The sequence below is a fragment of the Octopus bimaculoides genome, chromosome 28, assembly GCF_046866305.1.
Source record: "Octopus bimaculoides isolate indiv1 chromosome 28, ASM4686630v1, whole genome shotgun sequence".
NCBI classification, from domain to species: domain Eukaryota; kingdom Metazoa; phylum Mollusca; class Cephalopoda; order Octopoda; family Octopodidae; genus Octopus; species Octopus bimaculoides.
This window is the reverse complement of record NC_142955.1, coordinates 16,946,795-16,971,012: the sequence shown is the minus strand read 5'-3', so window position 1 is coordinate 16,971,012 and position 24,218 is coordinate 16,946,795. Positions and strand designations below refer to the sequence as shown.

General features: G+C 35.9%; 2 protein-coding genes across 2 annotated transcripts in view; one reads left to right on the top strand and one right to left on the bottom strand.

Annotated features, from left to right (window-relative positions):
• Positions 1 to 12,282, bottom strand: part of LOC149130704 (uncharacterized) — a 44,828-nt gene extending 32,546 nt beyond the window's left edge. The window contains exons 1-5 of the mRNA XM_089343830.1: positions 11,882 to 12,282; positions 10,681 to 10,921; positions 5,789 to 6,879; positions 3,263 to 4,815; positions 1,328 to 1,423 (exon numbers count right to left, since the gene is read on the bottom strand). Coding sequence (XP_089199956.1) covers positions 1,328 to 1,423; positions 3,263 to 4,356 — 1,190 coding nt within the window. The 5' untranslated portion in view covers positions 4,357 to 4,815; positions 5,789 to 6,879; positions 10,681 to 10,921; positions 11,882 to 12,282. The remainder of the gene's footprint in view (positions 1 to 1,327; positions 1,424 to 3,262; positions 4,816 to 5,788; positions 6,880 to 10,680; positions 10,922 to 11,881) is intronic.
• Positions 12,283 to 19,860: 7,578 nt separating this feature from the next.
• On the top strand, positions 19,861 to 23,011 carry LOC149130703 (uncharacterized). The gene is made up of 2 exons (XM_089344532.1): positions 19,861 to 20,003; positions 20,976 to 23,011. Exon 2 carries the CDS (start codon positions 21,432 to 21,434, stop codon positions 22,461 to 22,463), a length of 1,032 nt encoding a protein of 343 aa, XP_089200658.1. The 5' UTR covers positions 19,861 to 20,003; positions 20,976 to 21,431; the 3' UTR covers positions 22,464 to 23,011.
• Positions 23,012 to 24,218: the final 1,207 nt, after the last annotated feature.

Here is a 24,218-nt window from a genome sequence, read left to right as displayed (position 1 = left end):
GAAGAACTGAAAACAATTATTGAAAAACTGATGAGAAGTTGAAGCAGTGTGAAAGGGTGAGGGTTTGGTAGATTAATGAACTGCAAGGAGATTCTTAAAAATTCCTGCAAGTTTTTTTTCCTACTTTTTATCTTTTCAGAATTTTTTTCACTTTTTTTTCGAAAGCTGAAAAAATATTTGAAGGATTCCCTTGCAAGAGTGATACATAAATTTTCAAGGTTTAACGGTTTGATGATTGATTGAATGATAAATAGATAGATAGGCAGGTAGGTAGGTAAACAGATAGATGGGCAGGTAGACAGATGGATGGATGGAGTGATAGACAGGTATGGAGAAAGACAATTTAGTTTCATAGAATATAGATTTTTATTTAGCAACAGTTGTAAGCTATACATAGCAGAATAGATGGATCATTCCACTCGGCACTTGGGTGGGGTGTATCATTATTAATAATATCCCACAACAGTTGTAGAGTCCATTCTTTTCCAACGAATAACTTTGCGTTCCCAAATTTCTGCCTATGCTGCTTGATGGTGAGGATGCAACCAATCTGGATTGTGTAACCAGATTCATAGGTTATGAAGTGGCTGGTAGGTTTCCCCAAGTTCTGAAATTAATATTGACAAAAACAGGGTGGGTTTGAGAAGGATCAGAGGATCTTCCAAAATGTATTTTCTCAAGTTTATGAAAATAATTCTAATTTGGATCCTTGAAAACGGATCTCCGCAACAATTAATTTAAAGAAACTAGTCTTGGGGAAACTAACAAGGAATCAGTCTATTATGGGGCACTAAACTATACATAAGCCTCGTGTTCTTCCTTTCCGTACTTGGGGTCATTGTTTATATACATATTTGATAACTTTACAATATTCCTGTGTATGAAAAAGTCAGAACTCCTGTTGTTGTATAACACATTTAATAAGTGAAGCATTTCAAACATAAGGAACAACAAATATACTGTAATTACATGATGCAATATTCAAGAAAGAGCAATGTGTAGGGTTGCAAGTAGGAGGAAGGTTTTTGCTATAGGGATCCTTACATCACAGAAAGGTGAAAATTGCAAAAAACAAAACAAAAAAAAAAATCTAACATTTTTGGATATACTATAATTTCAGTTGCCTCGATCAGAGGAATATTGAAAATATACAGCAGACAAGAAACCACCTTTTGCCTTTCTTCCCTCTAAGAATATATCTCTTGTTAAGTCACAATTTTGAGAGAATGATTTATCAAAGATATCACAATGATATGACATTTTTTCTTTGGGTCAAGTGGAAAAAGAACAATCATTGATGCACGAAATTACATCTGCGTTTATTCACGATCTCTGATATGATGTAAATAAATCATTACTAAACCCATATTGTCGCCTGTCTTCTTGATGGACAGCCATCACCCTTCTAGAGTCTGTATAAATGCTGTCATTATTTGGATTAAAAAACAAAACAATTGAATGAATCATTGACAATTTAATGGGCATACATGTTGCAGAGACTCACATATAAATACACAAATGGAATATCAATCAGATTTTATGAAATATTCATATAATATTGTCCCCACTTCTCGTTACTATTGTAAATTACACTTTAACAACAATTTACTGTGTATAGAGATTTAGTGGGTCTGTTCAGTTTGGCCAACAAATTCTTTAATTAATTTTTTTAACCATATAGTTTGAAACTTCGTATGCTGGTAGAATATCTCACACAGACCATGGTTTGCTTCAAACATTTCCTGCAAATTTTCGTATTGTAAAGCTGTCATCTTTGGGAAATCTTAGCCAATACACGAAACTCACAGGTTTTGACTTACTCTCTAACTTCTAAAAGTCTCATCAAACTCAGAGCTTTTGACTGACCCTTCAACTTCTGCCGATAATATATATATATACTCTTTTACTTGTTTCAGTCATTTGACCATAGCCATGCTGGAGCACCGCCTTCAGAGAAGAAAATCGACCGTAGGACTTATTCCTTGTAAGCCTAATACTTATTCTATCGGTTTCTTTTTGCCAAATCGCTAGGTTACGGGGATGTAAACACACCACCATCGATTGTCAAGCAATGGTGGGGGGGACAAGCACAGACACAAACACACATACATATATATGTAAATACATATATACGACAGGCTTCTTTCAGTTTCCATCTACCAAATCCACTCACAAGGATTTGGTCAGCCCAAGGCGATAGTAGAAGACCCCTGCACAAGATGCCACGCAGTAGGACTGAACCCGGAACCATGTGGTTGGTAAGCAAGCTACTTACCACACAGCCACTCCTACACCTATATATATATATATATACATATATATGCGTAAAAAAATCTCATCACGCAATTGAACCAATAAAAAAGCTTCTACCTGGTTGCTTAACATGCTAAAAATAGCAGCCAACACATCCCCCTACCTAAATCGCATGCTCATTCTACGTAATGTCCTAGATTGCCCCGAAATCTTTGATGATAGGTTTGCTGAATCAGGGTTGATTTGCATTTTGTCTATTTAATGAAAATAATCATAACCTGGACTCTTGGAAATTTATCTCTGTAAAGTTTAATTCAAAGAAACTATTCTTCAGAAACAAACAAGGAAAAAGTCTCCTCTGTTCTGCAATTGGCGGTCATTGTTTACAATATTGCAGAGTATGAAAAAAATCAAGACTTTTCTTATTGTATAACATATTTAATATGTGAAGCGTTTAAAAGATAATACATATATATATGCAGAAATTTATGGATGTGATATTCACTACAGAATAATGTGTGGGGTTGTCAAGCAGAAGAGTTTAAATAGAGAGGTCCTTACACCATCGAAAGGAATCTGCACTCGTAGTTGTGGAACAAAGAGAGGTAAAAATTGCACAAACAAAAGAAGACAAATATAAATGTCTTAAAATACTTTCGTCATATCTTCCATTGCACAAAGCGGAGGAACATTAAAAATTCATACCAAACAAAAAACTATGTTTTTCATTTCTCTCCTTCATGAATATATTTGTGGTTTCATGAATTACAATTTTGAGACCAAGATTTACCACAGATATGACAATGATATGGTTACTCTCAAGTATGAGTACGTTTGTGTCCAGTTAACTGAATATTTTGAGAGAATTATTTACCACAGATATCACAGTGATATGGTTTCTCTCCTGTATGAATACGTTTATGTATTGTTAAGACAAAACTGTGAGAGAATGATTTACCACAGATATCACAAGGATATGGTTTTCTTCCCAGTATGAATACGTTTATGCTAAGTTAAGTGAACACTTTGAGAGAATGATTCACCACAGATATCACAGTGATATGGTTTCTCTCCTGTATGAATATGTTTATGTGTAGTTAAAATACTATTCTTAGAGAATGATTTACCACAGACATCACAATTATAGGGTTTCTCTCCTGTATGAATACGTTTGTGTGAAATAACATGACCACTGCAAGAGAATGATTTGCCACAGATATCACAATGATATGGCTTCTCTCCTGTATGAGAACGTTTGTGTGTAGTTAAATCACGGCTGTGAGAGAATGATTTGCCACAGATATCACAGTGATATGGTTTCTCCCCTGTATGAATACGTATATGTGTAGAAAGATTACTACTTTGAGGGAACGATTTACCACAGACATCACAATGATATGGCTTCTCTCCTGTATGAGTACGTTTGTGCACAGTAACACTTGTATTGCGAGTGAATGATTTACCACAGATATCACAGTGATATGGTTTCTCTCCTGTATGAATATGTTTATGTGTAGTTAAAATACTATTCTTAGAGAATGATTTACCACAGACATCACAATTATAGGGTTTCTCTCCTGTATGAATAAGTTTGTGTGAAATAACATGACCACTGCAAGAGAATGATTTGCCACAGATATCACAATGATATGGCTTCTCTCCTGTATGAGAACGTTTGTGTGTAGTTAAATCACGGCTGTGAGAGAATGATTTGCCACAGATATCACAGTGATATGGTTTTTCCCCTGTATGAATACGTATATGTGTAGAAAGATTACTACTTTGAGGGAACGATTTACCACAGACATCACAATGATATGGCTTCTCTCCTGTATGAGTACGTTTGTGCACAGTAACACTTGTATTGCGAGTGAATGATTTACCACATATATCACAGTGATATGGTTTCTCTCCTGTATGAATACGTTTGTGCTTAGTTAATGTACTACTATCAGAGAATGATTTACCACAGATATCACAGTGATATGGTTTCTCTCCTGTATGAGTACGTTTGTGCACAGTAACATTTCTATTCCTAGTGAATGGTTTACCACAGATATCACAAGGATATGGTTTCTCTACTGTATGAATACGTTTGTGCATAATTAGGTTATATTCTTTAAAACAAGGACTTTCTGCAGATATCAGTCATATGACCCTATCTCTTTTATCATGTGTTGAGAGGAAATTAATTCCATAATTTTCTTACTCTCTTCTATAACTTTCTCTCTCAAATCCCAGTTTATATATTTTTCTTCCTTTTGTTCTTGTACTTTATATCTTACAAACACTTTTACTGCTCTATTTCTGTCCAGTGTTACCTTTCTTCAGCAACACTTCCATAAATTAAATCCAATAGGCACCTCTTCTTGCGACTCCAGTAAGTGATGTTCATAAATTTTGCGAATAATATTATTTCAGAGCAAACGTTTCACAGGAATTCTACCAGAAATTTATAGAAACAATCTAATACATCGTTTTCATATAAAAGTTTCCTTCAGCTTTTAAAACATGTCAGATATTGAGGGGGTCTCTTCTGTTACATCAATGTCATCTGATGTTCTGAAATTATATAGAAACAACAGTGTAAGATGTAGAGGCTAATGAAAAAATGCAGATTCATTTCTATTGAGATAATCTGTAGAAATAAACATTTATCTTAACAACTGAGCTGGATGCCGACAGCTCCATAAAGAATGGCCAATCTTTAAATGTAGATTGAAGATGTGGAAGTGGAACATCCAGGAAGACAGGGTATAAAGTTCTGAAGAACCTTTCAGGTGAGATGACAAAGGGACAAAATTCCTGGCGACTTGCTCTACTCAAGATCTGCACTCCATACCAAAAGTGTTAAGACATCCCTCTGGAGGCAAAAAGCACTTGTGGCCATTCCCCGTAGAAGCAGCCTTGTAAAAGTGCTGTCATGTTAATGGGTCCATGTTATGTCACGTATAAGTGAATAGTCGAGTCGTCACGGAAACAAGCGACTTCATGCCTTGGTTTCGTCGAGTCATAACGAAAAACGCCGTTTTTTAAAATAAATATAAATCTGTCTTCATATATCTTATGCACCCTGTATATATGTATACACACACACAAATGGACCGTCTTTCATTTTTCAACTCCATTATCCGAGGTCATGAAAATATAAACAAAAACTTTACGGAAATTACCGAACGAACATGACGAATCTGAGACCAAAAAGCATCGGTTTCTGAACATTTCGGTGGCTGGAGTGTATTTGAGAATATTTCCCCAAATTAAAGACGAAGGAATTAACCTGGCAAGGTACCTTCCATAGCTAGAAATAGCAGCCAAATCTCACACAATTCATTGAATCCTTCTTCCATTGCTAAAAATAGCAACCCAGTCCTGAGCAAATCATGGACATTTCTCATCCATAGCTAGAAATAGCAGCCAAATCACGGACATCCCTCATTCATAAAACATAAAAGAGAAACAAAGAATTGGCGCGCCAAAAACCGAACGTCTACAGAATTAAAAACATTAAATGATTTCATAGTAGAATACTTACGGAAATGTTTCGTAAAGGATAGTGTTGTTATATATGTGTGTATCTGGTAGTTGAGAAAGACATTATAAGAATTATAAATGTATTTATAAGAAGATTAAGCGTAATTAACGCAGAGGCAATTTAACCGGATATCAACCTGAAGTGGGAAGTTCGCTCAATGCGCATGCGTGGTTCCTTTCTTTAAATGTTTGTGGTCGCTTAGGGAAATCATCTTCCTTTACGTATCTCTATACTGCTGTTGATGTCTGTGTGTCCTTGCAGAGGGACAACATGGTAACGACGTTATTAGGAGAGATCGGGAAGGTGAAAAGGGGGAGGGGTAAAGTGTAGTAGCGGGAAGAAACGGCACGTCAAGCTAAGAGAAGTTAGTATGAGTTAAGGCACTTGTGAACCTGATAGGAGGAATGAAGGGCGGAAATAGACAATTGGGAAATTAGCAATTAGCGATGGCGAAAGGGAAAAGTGACAAAATTGGAAAATGATGGAAGAACTGAAAACAATTATTGAAAAACTGATGAGAAGTTGAAGCAGTGTGAAAGGGTGAGGGTTTGGTAGATTAATGAACTGCAAGGAGATTCTTAAAAATTCCTGCAAGTTTTTTTTCCTACTTTTTATCTTTTCAGAATTTTTTTCACTTTTTTTTCGAAAGCTGAAAAAATATTTGAAGGATTCCCTTGCAAGAGTGATACATAAATTTTCAAGGTTTAACGGTTTGATGATTGATTGAATGATAAATAGATAGATAGGCAGGTAGGTAGGTAAACAGATAGATGGGCAGGTAGACAGATGGATGGATGGAGTGATAGACAGGTATGGAGAAAGACAATTTAGTTTCATAGAATATAGATTTTTATTTAGCAACAGTTGTAAGCTATACATAGCAGAATAGATGGATCATTCCACTCGGCACTTGGGTGGGGTGTATCATTATTAATAATATCCCACAACAGTTGTAGAGTCCATTCTTTTCCAACGAATAACTTTGCGTTCCCAAATTTCTGCCTATGCTGCTTGATGGTGAGGATGCAACCAATCTGGATTGTGTAACCAGATTCATAGGTTATGAAGTGGCTGGTAGGTTTCCCCAAGTTCTGAAATTAATATTGACAAAAACAGGGTGGGTTTGAGAAGGATCAGAGGATCTTCCAAAATGTATTTTCTCAAGTTTATGAAAATAATTCTAATTTGGATCCTTGAAAACGGATCTCCGCAACAATTAATTTAAAGAAACTAGTCTTGGGGAAACTAACAAGGAATCAGTCTATTATGGGGCACTAAACTATACATAAGCCTCGTGTTCTTCCTTTCCGTACTTGGGGTCATTGTTTATATACATATTTGATAACTTTACAATATTCCTGTGTATGAAAAAGTCAGAACTCCTGTTGTTGTATAACACATTTAATAAGTGAAGCATTTCAAACATAAGGAACAACAAATATACTGTAATTACATGATGCAATATTCAAGAAAGAGCAATGTGTAGGGTTGCAAGTAGGAGGAAGGTTTTTGCTATAGGGATCCTTACATCACAGAAAGGTGAAAATTGCAAAAAACAAAACAAAAAAAAAAATCTAACATTTTTGGATATACTATAATTTCAGTTGCCTCGATCAGAGGAATATTGAAAATATACAGCAGACAAGAAACCACCTTTTGCCTTTCTTCCCTCTAAGAATATATCTCTTGTTAAGTCACAATTTTGAGAGAATGATTTATCAAAGATATCACAATGATATGACATTTTTTCTTTGGGTCAAGTGGAAAAAGAACAATCATTGATGCACGAAATTACATCTGCGTTTATTCACGATCTCTGATATGATGTAAATAAATCATTACTAAACCCATATTGTCGCCTGTCTTCTTGATGGACAGCCATCACCCTTCTAGAGTCTGTATAAATGCTGTCATTATTTGGATTAAAAAACAAAACAATTGAATGAATCATTGACAATTTAATGGGCATACAAGTTGCAGAGACTCACATATAAATACACAAATGGAATATCAATCAGATTTTATGAAATATTCGTATAATATTGTCCCCACTTCAGGTTACTATTGTAAGTTACACTTTAACAACAATTTACTGTGTATAGAGATTTATTGGGTCTGTTCAGTTTGGCCAACAAATTCTTTAATTAATTTTTTTAACCATATAGTTTGAAACTTCGTATACTGGTAGAATATCTCACACAGACCATGGTTTGCTTCAAACATTTCCTGCAAATTTTCGTATTGTAAAGCTGTCGTCTTTGGGAAATCTTAGCCAATACACGAAACTCTCAGGTTTTGACTTACTCTCTAACTTCTAAAAGTCTCATCAAACTCAGAGCTTTTGACTGACTCTCCAACTTCTGCCAATAATATATATATATATATATATACTCTTTTACTTGTTTCAGTCATTTGACCGTGGCCATGCTGGAGCACCGCCTTCAGTGAAGAAAATCGACCGTAGGACTTATTCCTTGTAAGCCTAGTACTTATTCTATCGGTTTCTTTTTGCCAAATCGCTAAGTTACGGGGATGTAAACACACAACCATCGATTGTCAAGCAATGGTGGGGGGACAAGCACAGACACAAACACACATACATATATATGTAAATACATATATACGACAGGCTTCTTTCAGTTTCCGTCTACCAAATCCACTCAGAAGGATTTGGTCGGCCCGAGGCTATAGTAGAAGACACCTGCCCAAGGTGCCACGCAGTGGGACTGAACCCGGAACCATGTGGTTGGTAAGCAAGCTACTTACCACACAGCCACTCCTACACCTATATATATATATACATATATATGCGTAAAAAAATCTCATCACGCAATTGAACCAATAAAAAAGCTTCTACCTGGTTGCTTAACATGCTAAAAATAGCAGCCAACACATCCCCCTACCTAAATCGCATGCTCATTCTACGTAATGTCCTAGATTACCCCGAAATCTTTGATGATAGGTTTGCTGAATCAGGGTTGATTTGCATTTTGTCTATTTAATGAAAATAATCATAACCTGGACTCTTGGAAATTTATCTCTGTAAAGTTTAATTCAAAGAAACTATTCTTCATAACCAAACAAGGAAAAAGTCTCCTCTGTTCTGCAATTGGCGGTCATTGTTTACAATATTGCAGTGTATGAAAACAATCAAGACTTTTCTTATTGTATAACATATTTAATATGTGAAGTGTTTAAAAGATAATACATATATATATGCAGAAATTTATGGATGTGATATTCACTACAGAATAATGTGTGGGGTTGTCAAGCAGAAGAGTTTAAATATAGAGTTCCTTACACCATCGAAAGGAATCTGCACTCGTAGTTGTGGAACAAAGAGAGGTAAAAATTGCACAAACAAAACAAGGAAATATAAACATTTTAAAATACTTTCGTCATATCTTCCATTGCACGAAGCGCAGGAATATTAAAAATTCATACCAAAGAAGAATCTACGTTTTTCATTTCTCTCCTTCATGAATATGTTTGTGGTTTCATGAGTTACAATTTTGAGACAATGATTTACCACAGATATGACAATGATATGGTTACTCTCAAGTATGAATATATTTGTGTCTAGTTACGTGACTACTCTGAGAGAATGATTTACCACAGATATCACAATGATATGGTTTCTCTCCTGTATGAGTACGTTTGTGTATAGTTAAGTGAATATTTCGAGAGAATGATTTACCACAGACATCACATTGATATGGCCTTTCTCCTGTATGAATATGTTTGTGTCTAGATAAGTTACTACTGTGAGGGAATGATTTACCACAGATATCACAATGATATGGTTTTCTTCCCAGTATGAATACGTTTATGCTCAGTGAAGTGAACACTTTGAGAGAATGATTCACCACAGATATCACAGTGATATGGTTTCTCTCCCGTATGCATATGTTTATGTGTAGTTAAAATACTATTCTTAGAGAATGATTTACCACAGACATCACAATTATAGGGTTTCTCTCCTGTATGAATACGTTTGTGTGCAATAACATGACTACTGCAAGAGAATGATTTGCCACAGATATCACAATGATATGGCTTCTCTCCTGTATGAGTACGTTTATGTTTAGTTAAAATACTATTATTAGAGAATGATTTACCACAGACATCACAATTATAGGGTTTCTCTCCTGTATGAATACGTTTGTGTGAAATAACATGACCACTGCAAGAGAATGATTTGCCACAGATATCACAATGATATGGCTTCTCTCCTGTATGAGAACGTTTGTGTGTAGTTAAATCACGGCTGTGAGAGAATGATTTGCCACAGATATCACAGTGATATGGTTTCTCCCCTGTATGAATACGTATATGTGTAGAAAGATTACTACTTTGAGGGAACGATTTACCACAGACATCACAATGATATGGCTTCTCTCCTGTATGAGTACGTTTGTGCACAGTAACACTTGTATTGCGAGTGAATGATTTACCACAGATATCACAGTGATATGGTTTCTCTCCTGTATGAATACGTTTGTGCTTAGTTAATGTACTACTATCAGAGAATGATTTACCACAGATATCACAGTGATATGGTTTCTCTCCTGTATGAGTACGTTTGTGCACAGTAACATTTCTATTCCTAGTGAATGGTTTACCACAGATATCACAAGGATATGGTTTCTCTACTGTATGAATACGTTTGTGCATAATTAGGTTATATTCTTTAAAACAAGGACTTTCTGCAGATATCAGTCATATGACCCTATCTCTTTTATCATGTGTTGAGAGGAAATCAATTCTATAATTTTCTTACTCTCTTCTATAACTTTCTCTCTCAAATCTCAGTTTATATATTTTTCTTCCTCTTGTTCTTGTACTTTATATCTTACAAACACTTTTACTGCTCTATTTCTGTCCAGTGTTACCTTTCTTCAGCAACACTTCCATAAATTAAATCCAACAGGCACCTCTTCTTGCGACTCCAGTAAGTGATGTACATAAATTTTGCGAATAATATTATTTCAGAGCAAACGTTTCACAGGAATTCTACCAGAGATTCATAGAAACAATCTAATACATCGTTTTCATATAAAAGTTTCCTTCAGCTTTTAAAACATGTCAGATATTGAGGAGGTCTCTTCTGTTACATCAATGTCATCTGATGTTCTGAAATTATATAGAAACAACAGTGTAAGATGTAGAGGCTAATGAAAAAATACAGATTCATTTCTATTGAGATAATCTGTAGAAATAAACATTTATCTTAACAACTGAGCTGGATGCTGACAGCTCCATAAAGAATGGCCAATCTTTAAATGTAGATTGAAGATGTGGAAGTGGAACATCCAGGAAGACAGGGTATAAAGTTCTGAAGGACCTTTCAGGTGAGATAACAAAGGGACAAAATTCCTGGCGACTTGCTTTAGTCAAGATCTGCAGTCCATACCAAAAGTGTTAAGACATATCCCTCTGGAGGCAAAAAGAACTTGTGGCCATTCCCCGTAGAAGCAGCCTTGTAAAAGTGCTGTCATGTTAATGTGTCCATGCCATTTCACGTATAATTCACGGAAACAAGCGACTTCTTGATTTGGTTTCGTCGAGTCATAACGAAAAACGCCGTTTTTTAAAATAAATATAAATCTGTCTTCATATATCTTATGCACCCTGTATATATGTATACACACACACAAATGGACCGTCTTTCATTTTTCAACTACCTTATCAGAGGTCATGAAAATATAAACAAAAACTTTACGGAAATTACCGAACGAAGATGACGAATGTGAGACAAAAAAGCATGGGTTTCTGAACATTTCGGTGGCTGGAGTGTATTTGAGAATATTTCCCCAACTAAAAGACGAAGGAATTAACCTGGCAAGGTACCTTCCATAGCTAGAAATAGCAGCCAAATCTCACACAATTCATTGAATCCTTCTTCCATTGCTAAAAATAGCAACCCAGTCCTGAGCAAATAATGGACAGTTCTCATCGATAGCTAGAAATAGCAGCCAAATCACGGACATCCCTCATTCATAAAACATAAAAGAGAAACAAAGAATTGGCGCGCCAAAAACCGAACGTCTACAGAATTAAAAACATTAAATGATTTCATAGTAGAATACTTACGGAAATGTTTCGTAAAGGATAGTGTTGTTATATATGTGTGTATCTGGTAGTTGAGAAAGACATTATAAGAATTATAAATGTATTTATAAGAAGATAAAGCGTAATTAACGCAGAGGCCATTTAACCGGATATCAACCTGAAGTGGGAAGTTCGCTCAATGCGCATGCGTGGTTCCTTTCTTTAAATGTTTGTGGTCGCTTAGGGAATTCATCTTCTTTTACGTATCTCTATAGTGCTGTTGATGTCTGTGTGTCCTTGCAGAGGGACAACATGGTAACGACGTTATTAGGAGAGATCGGGAAGGTGAAAAGGGGGAGGGGTAAAGTGTAGTAGCGGGAAGAAACGGCACGTCAAGCTAAGAGAAGTTAGTATGAGTTAAGGCACTTGTGAACCTGATAGGAGGAATGAAGGGCGGAAATAGACAATTGGGAAATTAGCAAAGTGACAAAATTGGAAAATGATGGAAGAACTGAAAACAATTATTGAAAAACTGATGAGAAGTTGAAGCATTGTGAAAGGGTGAGGGTTTGGTAGATTGATGAACTGCAAGGAGATTCTTAAAAATTCCTGCAAGTTTTTTTTCCTACTTTTTATCTTTTCAGAATTTTTTTCACTTTTTTTTCGAAAGCTGAAAAAATATTTGAAGGATTCCCTTGCAAGAGTGATACATAAATTTTCAAGGTTTAACGGTTTGATGATTGATTGAATGATAAATAGATAGATAGGCAGGTAGGTAGGTAAACAGATAGATGGGCAGGTAGACAGATGGATGGATGGAGTGATAGACAGGTATGGAGAAAGACAATTTAGTTTCATAGAATATAGATTTTTATTTAGCAACAGTTGTAAGCTATACATAGCAGAATAGATGGATCATTCCACTTGGCACTTGGGTGGGGTGTATCATTATTAATAATATCCCACAACAGTTGTAGAGTCCATTCTTTTCCAACGAATAACTTTGCGTTCCCAAATTTCTGCCTATGCTGCTTGATGGTGAGGATGCAACCAATCTGGATTGTGTAACCAGATTCATAGGTTATGAAGTGGCTGGTAGGTTTCCCCAAGTTCTGAAATTAATATTGACAAAAACAGGGTGGGTTTGAGAAGGATCAGAGGATCTTCCAAAATGTATTTTCTCAAGTTTATGAAAATAATTCTAATTTGGATCCTTGAAAACGGATCTCCGCAACAATTAATTTAAAGAAACTAGTCTTGGGGAAACTAACAAGGAATCAGTCTATTATGGGGCACTAAACTATACATAAGCCTCGTGTTCTTCCTTTCCGTACTTGGGGTCATTGTTTATATACATATTTGATAACTTTACAATATTCCTGTGTATGAAAAAGTCAGAACTCCTGTTGTTGTATAACACATTTAATAAGTGAAGCATTTCAAACATAAGGAACAACAAATATACTGTAATTACATGATGCAATATTCAAGAAAGAGCAATGTGTAGGGTTGCAAGTAGGAGGAAGGTTTTTGCTATAGGGATCCTTACATCACAGAAAGGTGAAAATTGCAAAAAACAAAACAAAAAAAAAATCTAACATTTTTGGATATACTATAATTTCAGTTGTCTCGATCAGAGGAATATTGAAAATATACAGCAGACAAGAAACCACCTTTTGCCTTTCTTCCCTCTAAGAATATATCTCTTGTTAAGTCACAATTTTGAGAGAATGATTTATCAAAGATATCACAATGATATGACATTTTTTCTTTGGGTCAAGTGGAAAAAGAACAATCATTGATGCACGAAATTACATCTGCGTTTATTCACGATCTCTGATATGATGTAAATAAATCATTACTAAACCCATATTGTCGCCTGTCTTCTTGATGGACAGCCATCACCCTTCTAGAGTCTGTATAAATGCTGTCATTATTTGGATTAAAAAAAACAAAACAATTGAATGAATCATTGACAATTTAATGGGCATACAAGTCGCAGAGACTCACATATAAATACACAAATGGAATATCAATCAGATTTTATGAAATATTCGTATAATATTGTCCCCACTTCTCGTTACTATTGTAAATTACACTTTAACAACAATTTACTGTGTATAGAGATTTATTGGGTCTGTTCAGTTTGGCCAACAAATTCTTTAATTAATTTTTTTAACCATATAGTTTGAAACTTCGTATACTGGTAGAATATCTCACACAGACCATGGTTTGCTTCAAACATTTCCTGCAAATTTTCGTATTGTAAAGTTGTCGTCTTTGGGAAATCTTAGCCAATACACGAAACTCTCAGGTTTTGACTTACTCTCTAACTTCTAAAAGTCTCATCAAACTCAGAGCTTTTGACTGACTCTTCAACTTCTGCGGATAATATATATATATATATATATATACTCTTTTACTTGTTTCAGTCATTTGACCGTGGCCATGCTGAAGCACCGCCTTTAGTCGAGAAAATCAACCCCAGGACTTATTCCTTGTAAGCCTAATACTTATTCTATCGGTTTCTTTTTGCCAAATCGCTAGGTTACGGGGATGTAAACACACCACCATCGATTGTCAAGCAATGGTGGGGGGACAAGCACAGACACAAACACACATACATATATACGACAGGCTTCTTTCAGTTTCCGTCTACCAAATCCACTCAAGGATTTGGTCAGCCCGAGGCTATAGTAGAAGACCCCTGCACAAGATGCCACGCAGTAGGACTGAACCCGGAACCATGTGGTTGGTAAGCAAGCTACTTACCACACAGCCACTCCTACACCTATATATATATATATACATATATATGCGTAAAAAAATCTCATCACGCAATTGAACCAATAAAAAAGCTTCTACCTGGTTGCTTAACATGCTAAAAATAGCAGCCAACCCCTACCTAAATTGCATGCTCATTCTACGTATTGTCCTAGATTACCCCGAAATCTTTGATGATAGGTTTGCTGAATCAGGGTTGATTTGCATTTTGTCTATTTAATGAAAATAATCCTAACCTGGACCCTTGAAAATTTATCTCTGTAAAGTTTAATTCAAAGAAACTATTCTTCAGAAAAAAACAAGGAAAAATTCTCCTCTGTTCTGCAATTGGCAGTCATTGTTTACAATAATGCAGTGTATGAAAAAAATCAAGACTTTTCTTATTGTATAACATATTTAATATGTGAAGCGTTTAAAAGATAATACATATATATATGCAGAGATTTAAGGATGTGTTATTCACTAAAGAATAATGTGTGGGGTTGTCAAGCAGAAGAGATTAAATATAGGGGTTCTTACACCATCGAAAGGAATCTACACTTGTAGTAGTGGAACAAAGAGAGGTAAAAATTGCACAAACAAAACAAGAAAATATAAACATTTTAAAATACTTTCGTCATATCTTCCATTGCACAAAGCGCAGGAATATTAAAAATTCATACCAAAGAAGAAACTATGTTTTTCATTTCTCTCCTTCATGAATATGTTTGTGGTTTCATGAGTTACAATTTTGAGACAATGATTTACCACAGATATGACAATGATATGGTTACTCTCAAGTATGAATATATCCGTGTCTAGATAAGTTACTACCGTCAGAGAATGATTTACCACAGATATCACAGTGATATGGTTTCTCTCCTGTATGAGTACGTTTGTGTATTGTTAAGACACATCCCCGAGAGAATGATTTACCACAGTGATAAGGTTTCTCTCCTGTATGAGTACGTTTATGTATTGTTAAGACACATCCCTGAGAGAATGATTTACCACAGATATCACAATGATATGGTTTCTCTCCTGTATGAGTACGTTTATGTATTGTTAAGACACATCCCCGAGAAAATGATTTACCACAGTGATAAGGTTTCTCTCCTGTATGAGTACGTTTATGTATTGTTAAGACACATCCCTGAGAGAATGATTTACCACAGATATCACAATGATATGGTTTCTCTCCTGTATGAGTACGTTTGTGCTTAATATACTACTATCAGAGAATGATTCACCACAGATATCACAACGATATGTTTTCTCTCCTGTATGAATATATTTGTCTCTAGATACGTGACTACTGTAAGAGAATGATTTACCACAGATATCACACTGATATGGTTTTTCTCCTGTATGAGTACGTTTGTGCACATTAACATAACCACTATCAGAGAATGATTTGCCACAGATATCGCACTGACATGTTTTCTGTCCTGTATGAACATATTTGTGTCTAGATAAGTTACTATTTCGAGAGAATGATTTACCACAGATATCACAATGATATAGTTTTTCACCTGTATGAATATGCTTGTGTCTAGATAAGTCACTACTGCTACAGAATGATTTACCACAGATATCACAATAATATGGTTTTTCTCCTGTATGAATACGTTTATGTTTAGTTAAGACCCAACTATGAGAGAATGATTTACCACAGATATCACAGTGATATGGTTTTTCTCCTATATGAGTACGTTTGTGCACCTTAACATAACCACTATCAGAGAATGATTTACCACAGATATCACAAGGATACGGTTTCTCTCCTGTATGAGTACGTTTGTGGATAATTAGGTTATATTCTTTAAAAGGACTTTCTGCAGATATCAGTCATATGACCCTATCTCTTTTATCATGTGTTGAGAGGAAATCAATTCTATAATTTTCTTACTCTCTTCTATTACTTTCTCTCTCAAATCCCAGTTTATATATTTTTCTTCCTTTTGTTCTTGTACTTTATATCTTACAAACACTTTTACTGCTCTATTTCTGTCCAGTGTTACCTTTCTTCAGCAACACTTCCATAAATTAAATCCAATAGGCACCTCTTCTTGCGACTCCAGTAAGTGATGTTCATAAATTTTGCGAATAATATTATTTCAGAGCAAACGTTTCACAGGAATTCTACCAGAAATTCATAGAAACAATCTAATACATCGTTTTCATATAAAAGTTTCCTTCAGATTTTAAAACATGGTAGATATTGAGGTCTCTTCTGTTACGTCAATGTCCTCTGATGTTCTGAAATAATAGAGAAACAACAGTGTAAAATGTAGATTCATTTCTACTGAGATGAATGGTAGAAATAAACATTTATATCTTAACAACTAAGCTGGATGACAACAGCTCCATAAAGAAGTCTTCCTCTTCGCCCTTTTCAAGCCTAGCCAGGCTCATGGGCCCAGTTTCTATGGCGTATGTGTCACCCACCAACTGGACAGGATGCCAGTCCGTTGCAGCATTACTCAAGAAACAGTGAGCAAAAGAGTACAACAGGGGTCACCACCACCCCCTGTCAGAGCCTTATGTAGCTTTAGGTGTTTTTGCTCAATAAACACACACAACGCCCGGTCTGGGAATCTAAACCGTGATCCTCCGATCGCGAGTCCGCTGCCCTAACCACTGGGCCATTGCGCCTCCACCCATAAAGAAGTGCTAATCTTTAAAAGTAGATGGAACATGTGGAAGTAGGACAGCCAGAAAGACAGGGTATAAAGTTCTGAAGATGAACAAGATTCCTGGTGACTTGCTCCATTCAAGATCTGCAGTCCATACCAAAAGTGTTAAGACATATATCCCTCTGGAGGCAAAAAGCACTTGTGGCCATGCAGTGCCATTTAAAATTGCCCATGTAGTGCCATATAAAAGCACCCTGCACAATATGAGGTTGTTGGCACTGCCCCCTCCCCATATGCAATGTCCTCCGTTTCGCTAGGATGAATTGTATGAAATCAGCCGTGACCAGGACCATCTCATTGAATGGCTGAAAAGATATGGACTTTTAGCAGCAGCGCATGTCTGTGACTGTGGCCACAATTGTTCATTTTCGAAATTTCGGCCAGTTCAAGATGGATATAGCTGGAAGTGTACTGGTCAACAGTGTCAAAAACGCTTTTCTATTAGAAAAGGATCGTTTTTCCAAAAGAGCAATTTGCCTTTGAAAACAATACTGCTCTTTTTGTATTGGTGGTCTATTGATGTGCCCTTGCGTAGAATTATGCACGAACTACAAATTGCGAGTTGGTCCACTGTGGTGGATTGGGCCAATTTCTGCCGAGATATCCTGGCACAACACCTAATTGCTAACCCAATAATGATTGGCGGCCCTGATGTCGTAGTTGCCATCGATGAATCGAAATTCATGCACCGAAAGTATCGGCGGAGTGCGCACTACGACGGCACTTGGGTGTTGGGTGGGGTTGAATTGGAGAACCCCGCCAATTGCTTTTTATCTATATGCCCGGATAATAGCCGGTCCATGGATTCCTTGGAATCCATTATCCGGCAACATGTCCATCCAGGGAGCATGATTTTCACCGATGAATGGGCAGGTTATCGCAATTTGCAACAGCAAGGGTTCCTGCATTTAACGGTAAACCACTCAGTTTCATTTGTTGATGAAGCCACAGGTGTACATACAAATCATGTGGGCGCATGCTAGGCGCAAATACCGGCAACTTTATGGTACCTCATCCGAGTTGTTTTCCACGTATTTAATAGAATTCATGTGGCGGAAGAGGTACTCCACTAGACAGTTTGAGCACCTCTTTGCTCAAATTGCTGAGCAATACACATTTTAAATACACATATACATGACATACTTTTTTTTTAAACAAACATTTTTTAACTAATACAAGATTTCACATAAGATCAATGAAGAATACAAACGTACTGAAACAGTGACTAAACTTGTTATTTTGTTGGGATTAATCCACCTTTAAAGTGAAAAAAACAAAACCGGCGTATACAACAGGTATGTAAAATATATTTGTGTACTTTTTCTGTTTATTCTTAATCTTCGTGTTTTTGCAAGATTGAAAAAAAAGTTTCGGAAAGCTAACATTTTAAAATTCTTCGGGAAGCGACCATGTGATAGTTTCTATATTTAACCGTGCGTGTATATTCCTATTTTTGCTCCTGTTCTCTTCTACTTCTCTACTAGAAACGTTTACTTTGGAATTTACTTCTGTTGAGAAAAAAAAATCGTGTGCAAGTTATTTGTAACGAAAGTTTTCTTATGACGGTTTCTCTTCACTGTCTAGAAATCTACGGATGCACATACGCACATAATCGACAAAAATGAAACAAATATGGACGACTTGCTCCGAAACACCACCGAGAGGGGAACGCTTCTCAAAAATAACCTGCAGTTGTTTCCTTCAAAATTCCTACATGCACGATATGTACATACATCAAGGTATATTTGTAGAAAATTTCACGAAAAAATATTCATTTTCCTGGAAGTTAAGAGGAATTTAAGTGGACTCCGTTGGAATTTCCGAAAATTGTCCCCCACCCCCATTCCAAAAAACTTTCACCGGAAATGTTTGTATATTCGGATTCTACATAGTTAATACTATATGCGTAGAAAATTTCATTAAAAAAAAATTCATTTTTCTGAAAGTTATGACCTCTCAAAGTCTGGGGGGTAAAACCCTGTAGTTATGCCGCACAACTTATAGAATTTCTCTTCCATTGTTAGAAATAGCAACAAAATTAAAGCGAACTCTCATCCTTAGCTAGAAATAGTAGCCAAATCTCGTAAAATTCAAGGACATATCTAATTCATAAAAGTGTCAAGAAGAATCGAAGCGCCAAAATTGGAACGTTTACAGAGTTAGAAACATTGAATATTTTCATTGTTAAATGCTTACGGGAATGTTTCATAAAGGAAATGCGTTATAAGTATTATAAATGTATTATTAGCTGATCAAGAGAAATTCATTCAAAGCAAATTTAGACGAACTCCAGTATGAAGTAGAAAGTGCTTTCAATGCGCATGCGTATCCACAAACTTGAAAATAAGCTAAGACTAATTATCTCCCTTTCTGTGTAACACTGTTTCGCGTGTGTTCCGTTCAAATGTCCAAAAAGGGAATCCTTCCGATTTGGCGGACACCACTGTTTATTTATGTTTTATTTAGTGTTTTCTACCGATACATAGAAGGGAGATAATTACATTTATCTCCAACAAAGGTTTCAAGACGGGGAGCCACGCATGCGCATTGAGCGAACTTCCCACTTCAGGTTGATATCCGGTTAAATGGCCTCTGCGTTAATTACGCTTTATCTTCTTATAAATACATTTATAATTCTTATAATGTCTTTCTCAACTACCAGATACACACATATATAACAACACTATCCTTTACGAAACATTTCCGTAAGTATTCTACTATGAAATCATTTAATGTTTTTAATTCTGTAGACGTTCGGTTTTTGGCGCGCCAATTCTTTGTTTCTCTTTTATGTTTTATGAATGAGGGATGTCCGTGATTTGGCTGCTATTTCTAGCTATGGATGAGAACTGTCCATGATTTGCTCAGGACTGGGTTGCTATTTTTAGCAATAGAAGAGGGATTCAATGAATTGTGTGAGATTTGGCTGCTATTTCTAGCTATGGAAGGTACCTTGCCAGGTTAATTCCTTCGTCTTTAAGTTGGGGAAATATTCTCAAATACACTCCAGCCACCGAAATGTTCAGAAACCGATGCTTTTTGGTCTCAGATTCGTCATCTTCGTTCGGTAATTTCCGTAAAGTTTTTGTTTATATTTTCATGACCTCGGATAAGGGAGTTGAAAAATGAAAGACGGTCCATTTGTGTGTGTGTATACATATATACAGGATGCATAAGATATATGAAGACAGATTTATATTTATTTTAAAAAACGGCGTTTTTCGTTATGACTCGATGAAACCAAAGCAAGAAGTCGCTTGTTTCCGTGACGACTCGACTATTCACTTATACGTGACATAACATGGACCCATTAACATGACAGCACTTTTACAAGGCTGCTTCTACGGGGAATGGCCACAAGTGCTTTTTGCCTCCAGAGGGATATGTCTTAACACTTTTGGTATGGACTGCAGATCTTGAGTAGAGCAAGTCGCCAGGAATTTTGTCCCTTTGTCATCTCACCTGAAAGGTTCTTCAGAACTTTATACCCTGTCTTCCTGGATGTTCCACTTCCACATCTTCAATCTACATTTAAAGATTGGCCATTCTTTATGGAGCTGTCGGCATCCAGCTCAGTTAAGATAAATGTTTATTTCTACAGATTATCTCAATAGAAATGAATCTGTATTTTTTCAGTAGCCTCTGCATCTTACACTGTTGTTTCTATATAATTTCAGAACATCAGATGACATTGATGTAACAGAAGAGACCTCCTCAATATCTGACATGTTTTAAAAGCTGAAGGACACTTTTATATGAAAACGATGTATTAGTTTGTTTCTATGAATCTCTGGTAGAATTCCTGTGAAACGTTTGCTCTGAAATAATAATATTCGCAAAATTTATGAACATCACTTACTGGAGTCGCAAGAAGAGGTGCCTGTTGGATCTACTTTATGGAAGTGTTGCTGAAGAAGGGTAACACTGGACAGAAATAGAGCAGTAAAAGTGTTTGTAAGATATAAAGTACAAGAACAAGAGGAAGAAAAATATATAAACTGGGATTTGAGAGAGAAAGTAATAGAAGAGAGTGAGAAAATTATATAATTGATTTCCTCTCAACACATGATAAAAGAGATAGGGTCATATGACTGATATCTTCAGAAAGTCCTTTTAAAGAATATAACCTAATTATGCACAAACGTATTCATACAGGAGAGAAACCATATCATTGTGATATCTGTGGTAAATCATTCACTAGGAATATAAATGTTACTGTGCACAAACGTACTCATACAGGAGAGAAGCCATATCATTGTGATATCTGTGGTAAATCGTTCTCTCAAAGATGTGCCTTAACAATACATAAACGTATTCATACAGGAGAGAAACCATATCACTGTGATATCTGCGGTAAATCATTCTCTTGCAGAGCTCATGTTATTGCACACAAACGTACTCATGCAGGGGAGAAACCCTATAATTGTGATGTTTGTGGTAAATCATTCTCTGAAACTTGTGCTTTAACCAGTCACGTACGTATTCATACAGGGGAGAAACCATATCACTGTGATATCTGTGGCAAATCATTCTCTCACAGCCCTCATTTAACTACACACAGACGTACTCATACAGGAGAGAAGCCATATCATTGTGATATCTGTGGCAAATCATTCTCTTGCAGTGCTCAGGTTATTGCACACAAACGTATTCATACAGGAGAGAAACCCTATAATTGTGATGTCTGTGGTAAATCATTCTCTAATAATGGTATTTTAACTGCACATAAACGTATTCATACTGGAGAGAAACTATATCATTGTGATATCTGTGGTAAATTATTCTCTAACCGTTCTCATGTGACTGTGCACAAACGTACTCATACAGGAGAGAAACCATATCACTGTGTCATCTGTGGTAAATCATTCTCTGACAGTAGTAGCTTCTCTAAACACAAACATATTCATACAGGAAAAGGGCCATATCAATGTGATGTCTGTAGTAAATCATTCTCTCAAAATATTCAGTTAACTGGACACAAACATACTCATACAGGAGAGAAACCATATCATTGTGATATCTGTGGTAAGTCTTTCTCTCATAATAGTGTCTTAACTAGACACAAACGTATTCATACAGGAGAGAAACCATATCACTGTGATATCTGTGGTAAATCATTCTCTGATAGTAGTACATTAACTAAGCACAGACGTATTCATACTTGAGAGAAGCCGTATCATTGTGAAATCTGTGGTAAATCATTCTCTCACAGTTTTGTCTTAACAATACGTAAATGTATTCATACAGGAGAGAAACCATATCACTGTGATATCTGTGGTAAATCATTCTCTCAAAATATTCAGTTAACTGGACACAAACGTACTCATACAGGAGAGAAACCATATCATTGTGATATCTGTGGTAAAGCATTGTCTCAAAATTGTAATTCATGAAACCACAAATATATTCATGAAGGAGAGAAATGAAAAACGTAGATTCTTCCTGCGCTTCGTGCAATGGAAGATATGACGAAAGTATTTTAGAACGTTTATATTTTTCTTGTTTTGTTTATGCAATTTTTACCTCTCTTTGCTCCACAACTTCAAGTGCAGATTCCTTTCGATGGTGTAAGAACCCCTATATTTAAACTCTTCTGCTTGACAACCCCACACATTATTCTGTAGTGAATATCACATCCTTAAATTTCTGTATATATATATATGTATTATCTTTTAAACGCTTCACATATTAAATATGTTATACAATAAGAAAAGTCTTGATTTTTTTCATACACTGTAATATTGTAAACAATGACCGCCAATTGCAGAACAGAGGAGACTTTTTCCTTGTTTGTTTCTGAAGAATAGTTTCTTTGAATTAAACTTTACAGAGATAAATTTCCAAGAGTCCAGGTTATGATTATTTTCATTAAATAGACAAAATGCAAATCAACCCTGATTCAGCAAACCTATCATCAAAGATTTCGTAGTAATCTAGGACATTACGTAGAATGAGCATGCGATTTAGGTAGGGGGATGTGTTGGCTGCTATTTTTAGCATGTTAAGCAACCAGGTAGAAGCTTTTTTATTGGTTCAATTGCGTGATGAGATTTTTTTACGCATATATATGTATATATATATATATATATATAGGTGTAGGAGTGGCTGTGTGGTAAGTAGCTTGCTTACCAACCACATGGTTCCGGGTTCAGTCCTACTGCGTGGAATCTTGTGCAGGGGTCTTCTACTATAGCCTCGGGCTGACCAAATCCTTGTGAGTGGATTTGGTAGACGGAAACTGAAAGAAGCCTGTCGTATATATGTATTTACATATATATGTATGTGTGTTTGTGTCTGTGCTTGTCCCCCCACCATTGCTTGGCAATCGATTGTGGTGTGTTTACGTCCCCGTAACTTAGCGATTCGGCAAAAAGAAACCGATAGAATAAGTACTAGGCTTACAAGGAATAAGTCCTACGGTCGATTTTCTTCACTGAAGGCGGTGCTCCAGCATGGCTATGGTCAAATGACTGAAACAAGTAAAAGAGTATATATATATATATTGGCAGAAGTTGGAGAACCTGAGAGTTTCGTGTATTGGCTAAGATTTCCCAAAGACGACAACTTTACAATACGAAATTTTGCCGAAAATGTTTGAAGCAAACCATGGTCTGTGTGAGATATTCTACCAGTATACGAAGTTTCAAACTATATGGTTAAAAAAATTAATTAAAAAATTTGTTGGCCAAACTGAACAGACCCAATAAATCTCTATACACAGTAAATTGTTGTTAAAGTGTAACTTACAATAGTAACCTGAAGTGGGGACAATATTATACGAATATTTCATAAAATCTGATTGATATTCCATTTGTGTATTTATATGTGAGTCTCTGCAACTTGTATGCCCATTAAATTGTCAACGATTCATTCAATTGTTTTGTTTTTTTAAATCCAAATAATGACAGCATTTATACAGA

Coding starts and splice junctions, on each gene's coding strand:
- LOC149130703 (XM_089344532.1), top strand. CDS start 21,432: ATGCACAAACGTATTCATACAGGAGAGAAACCATATCATTGTGATATC.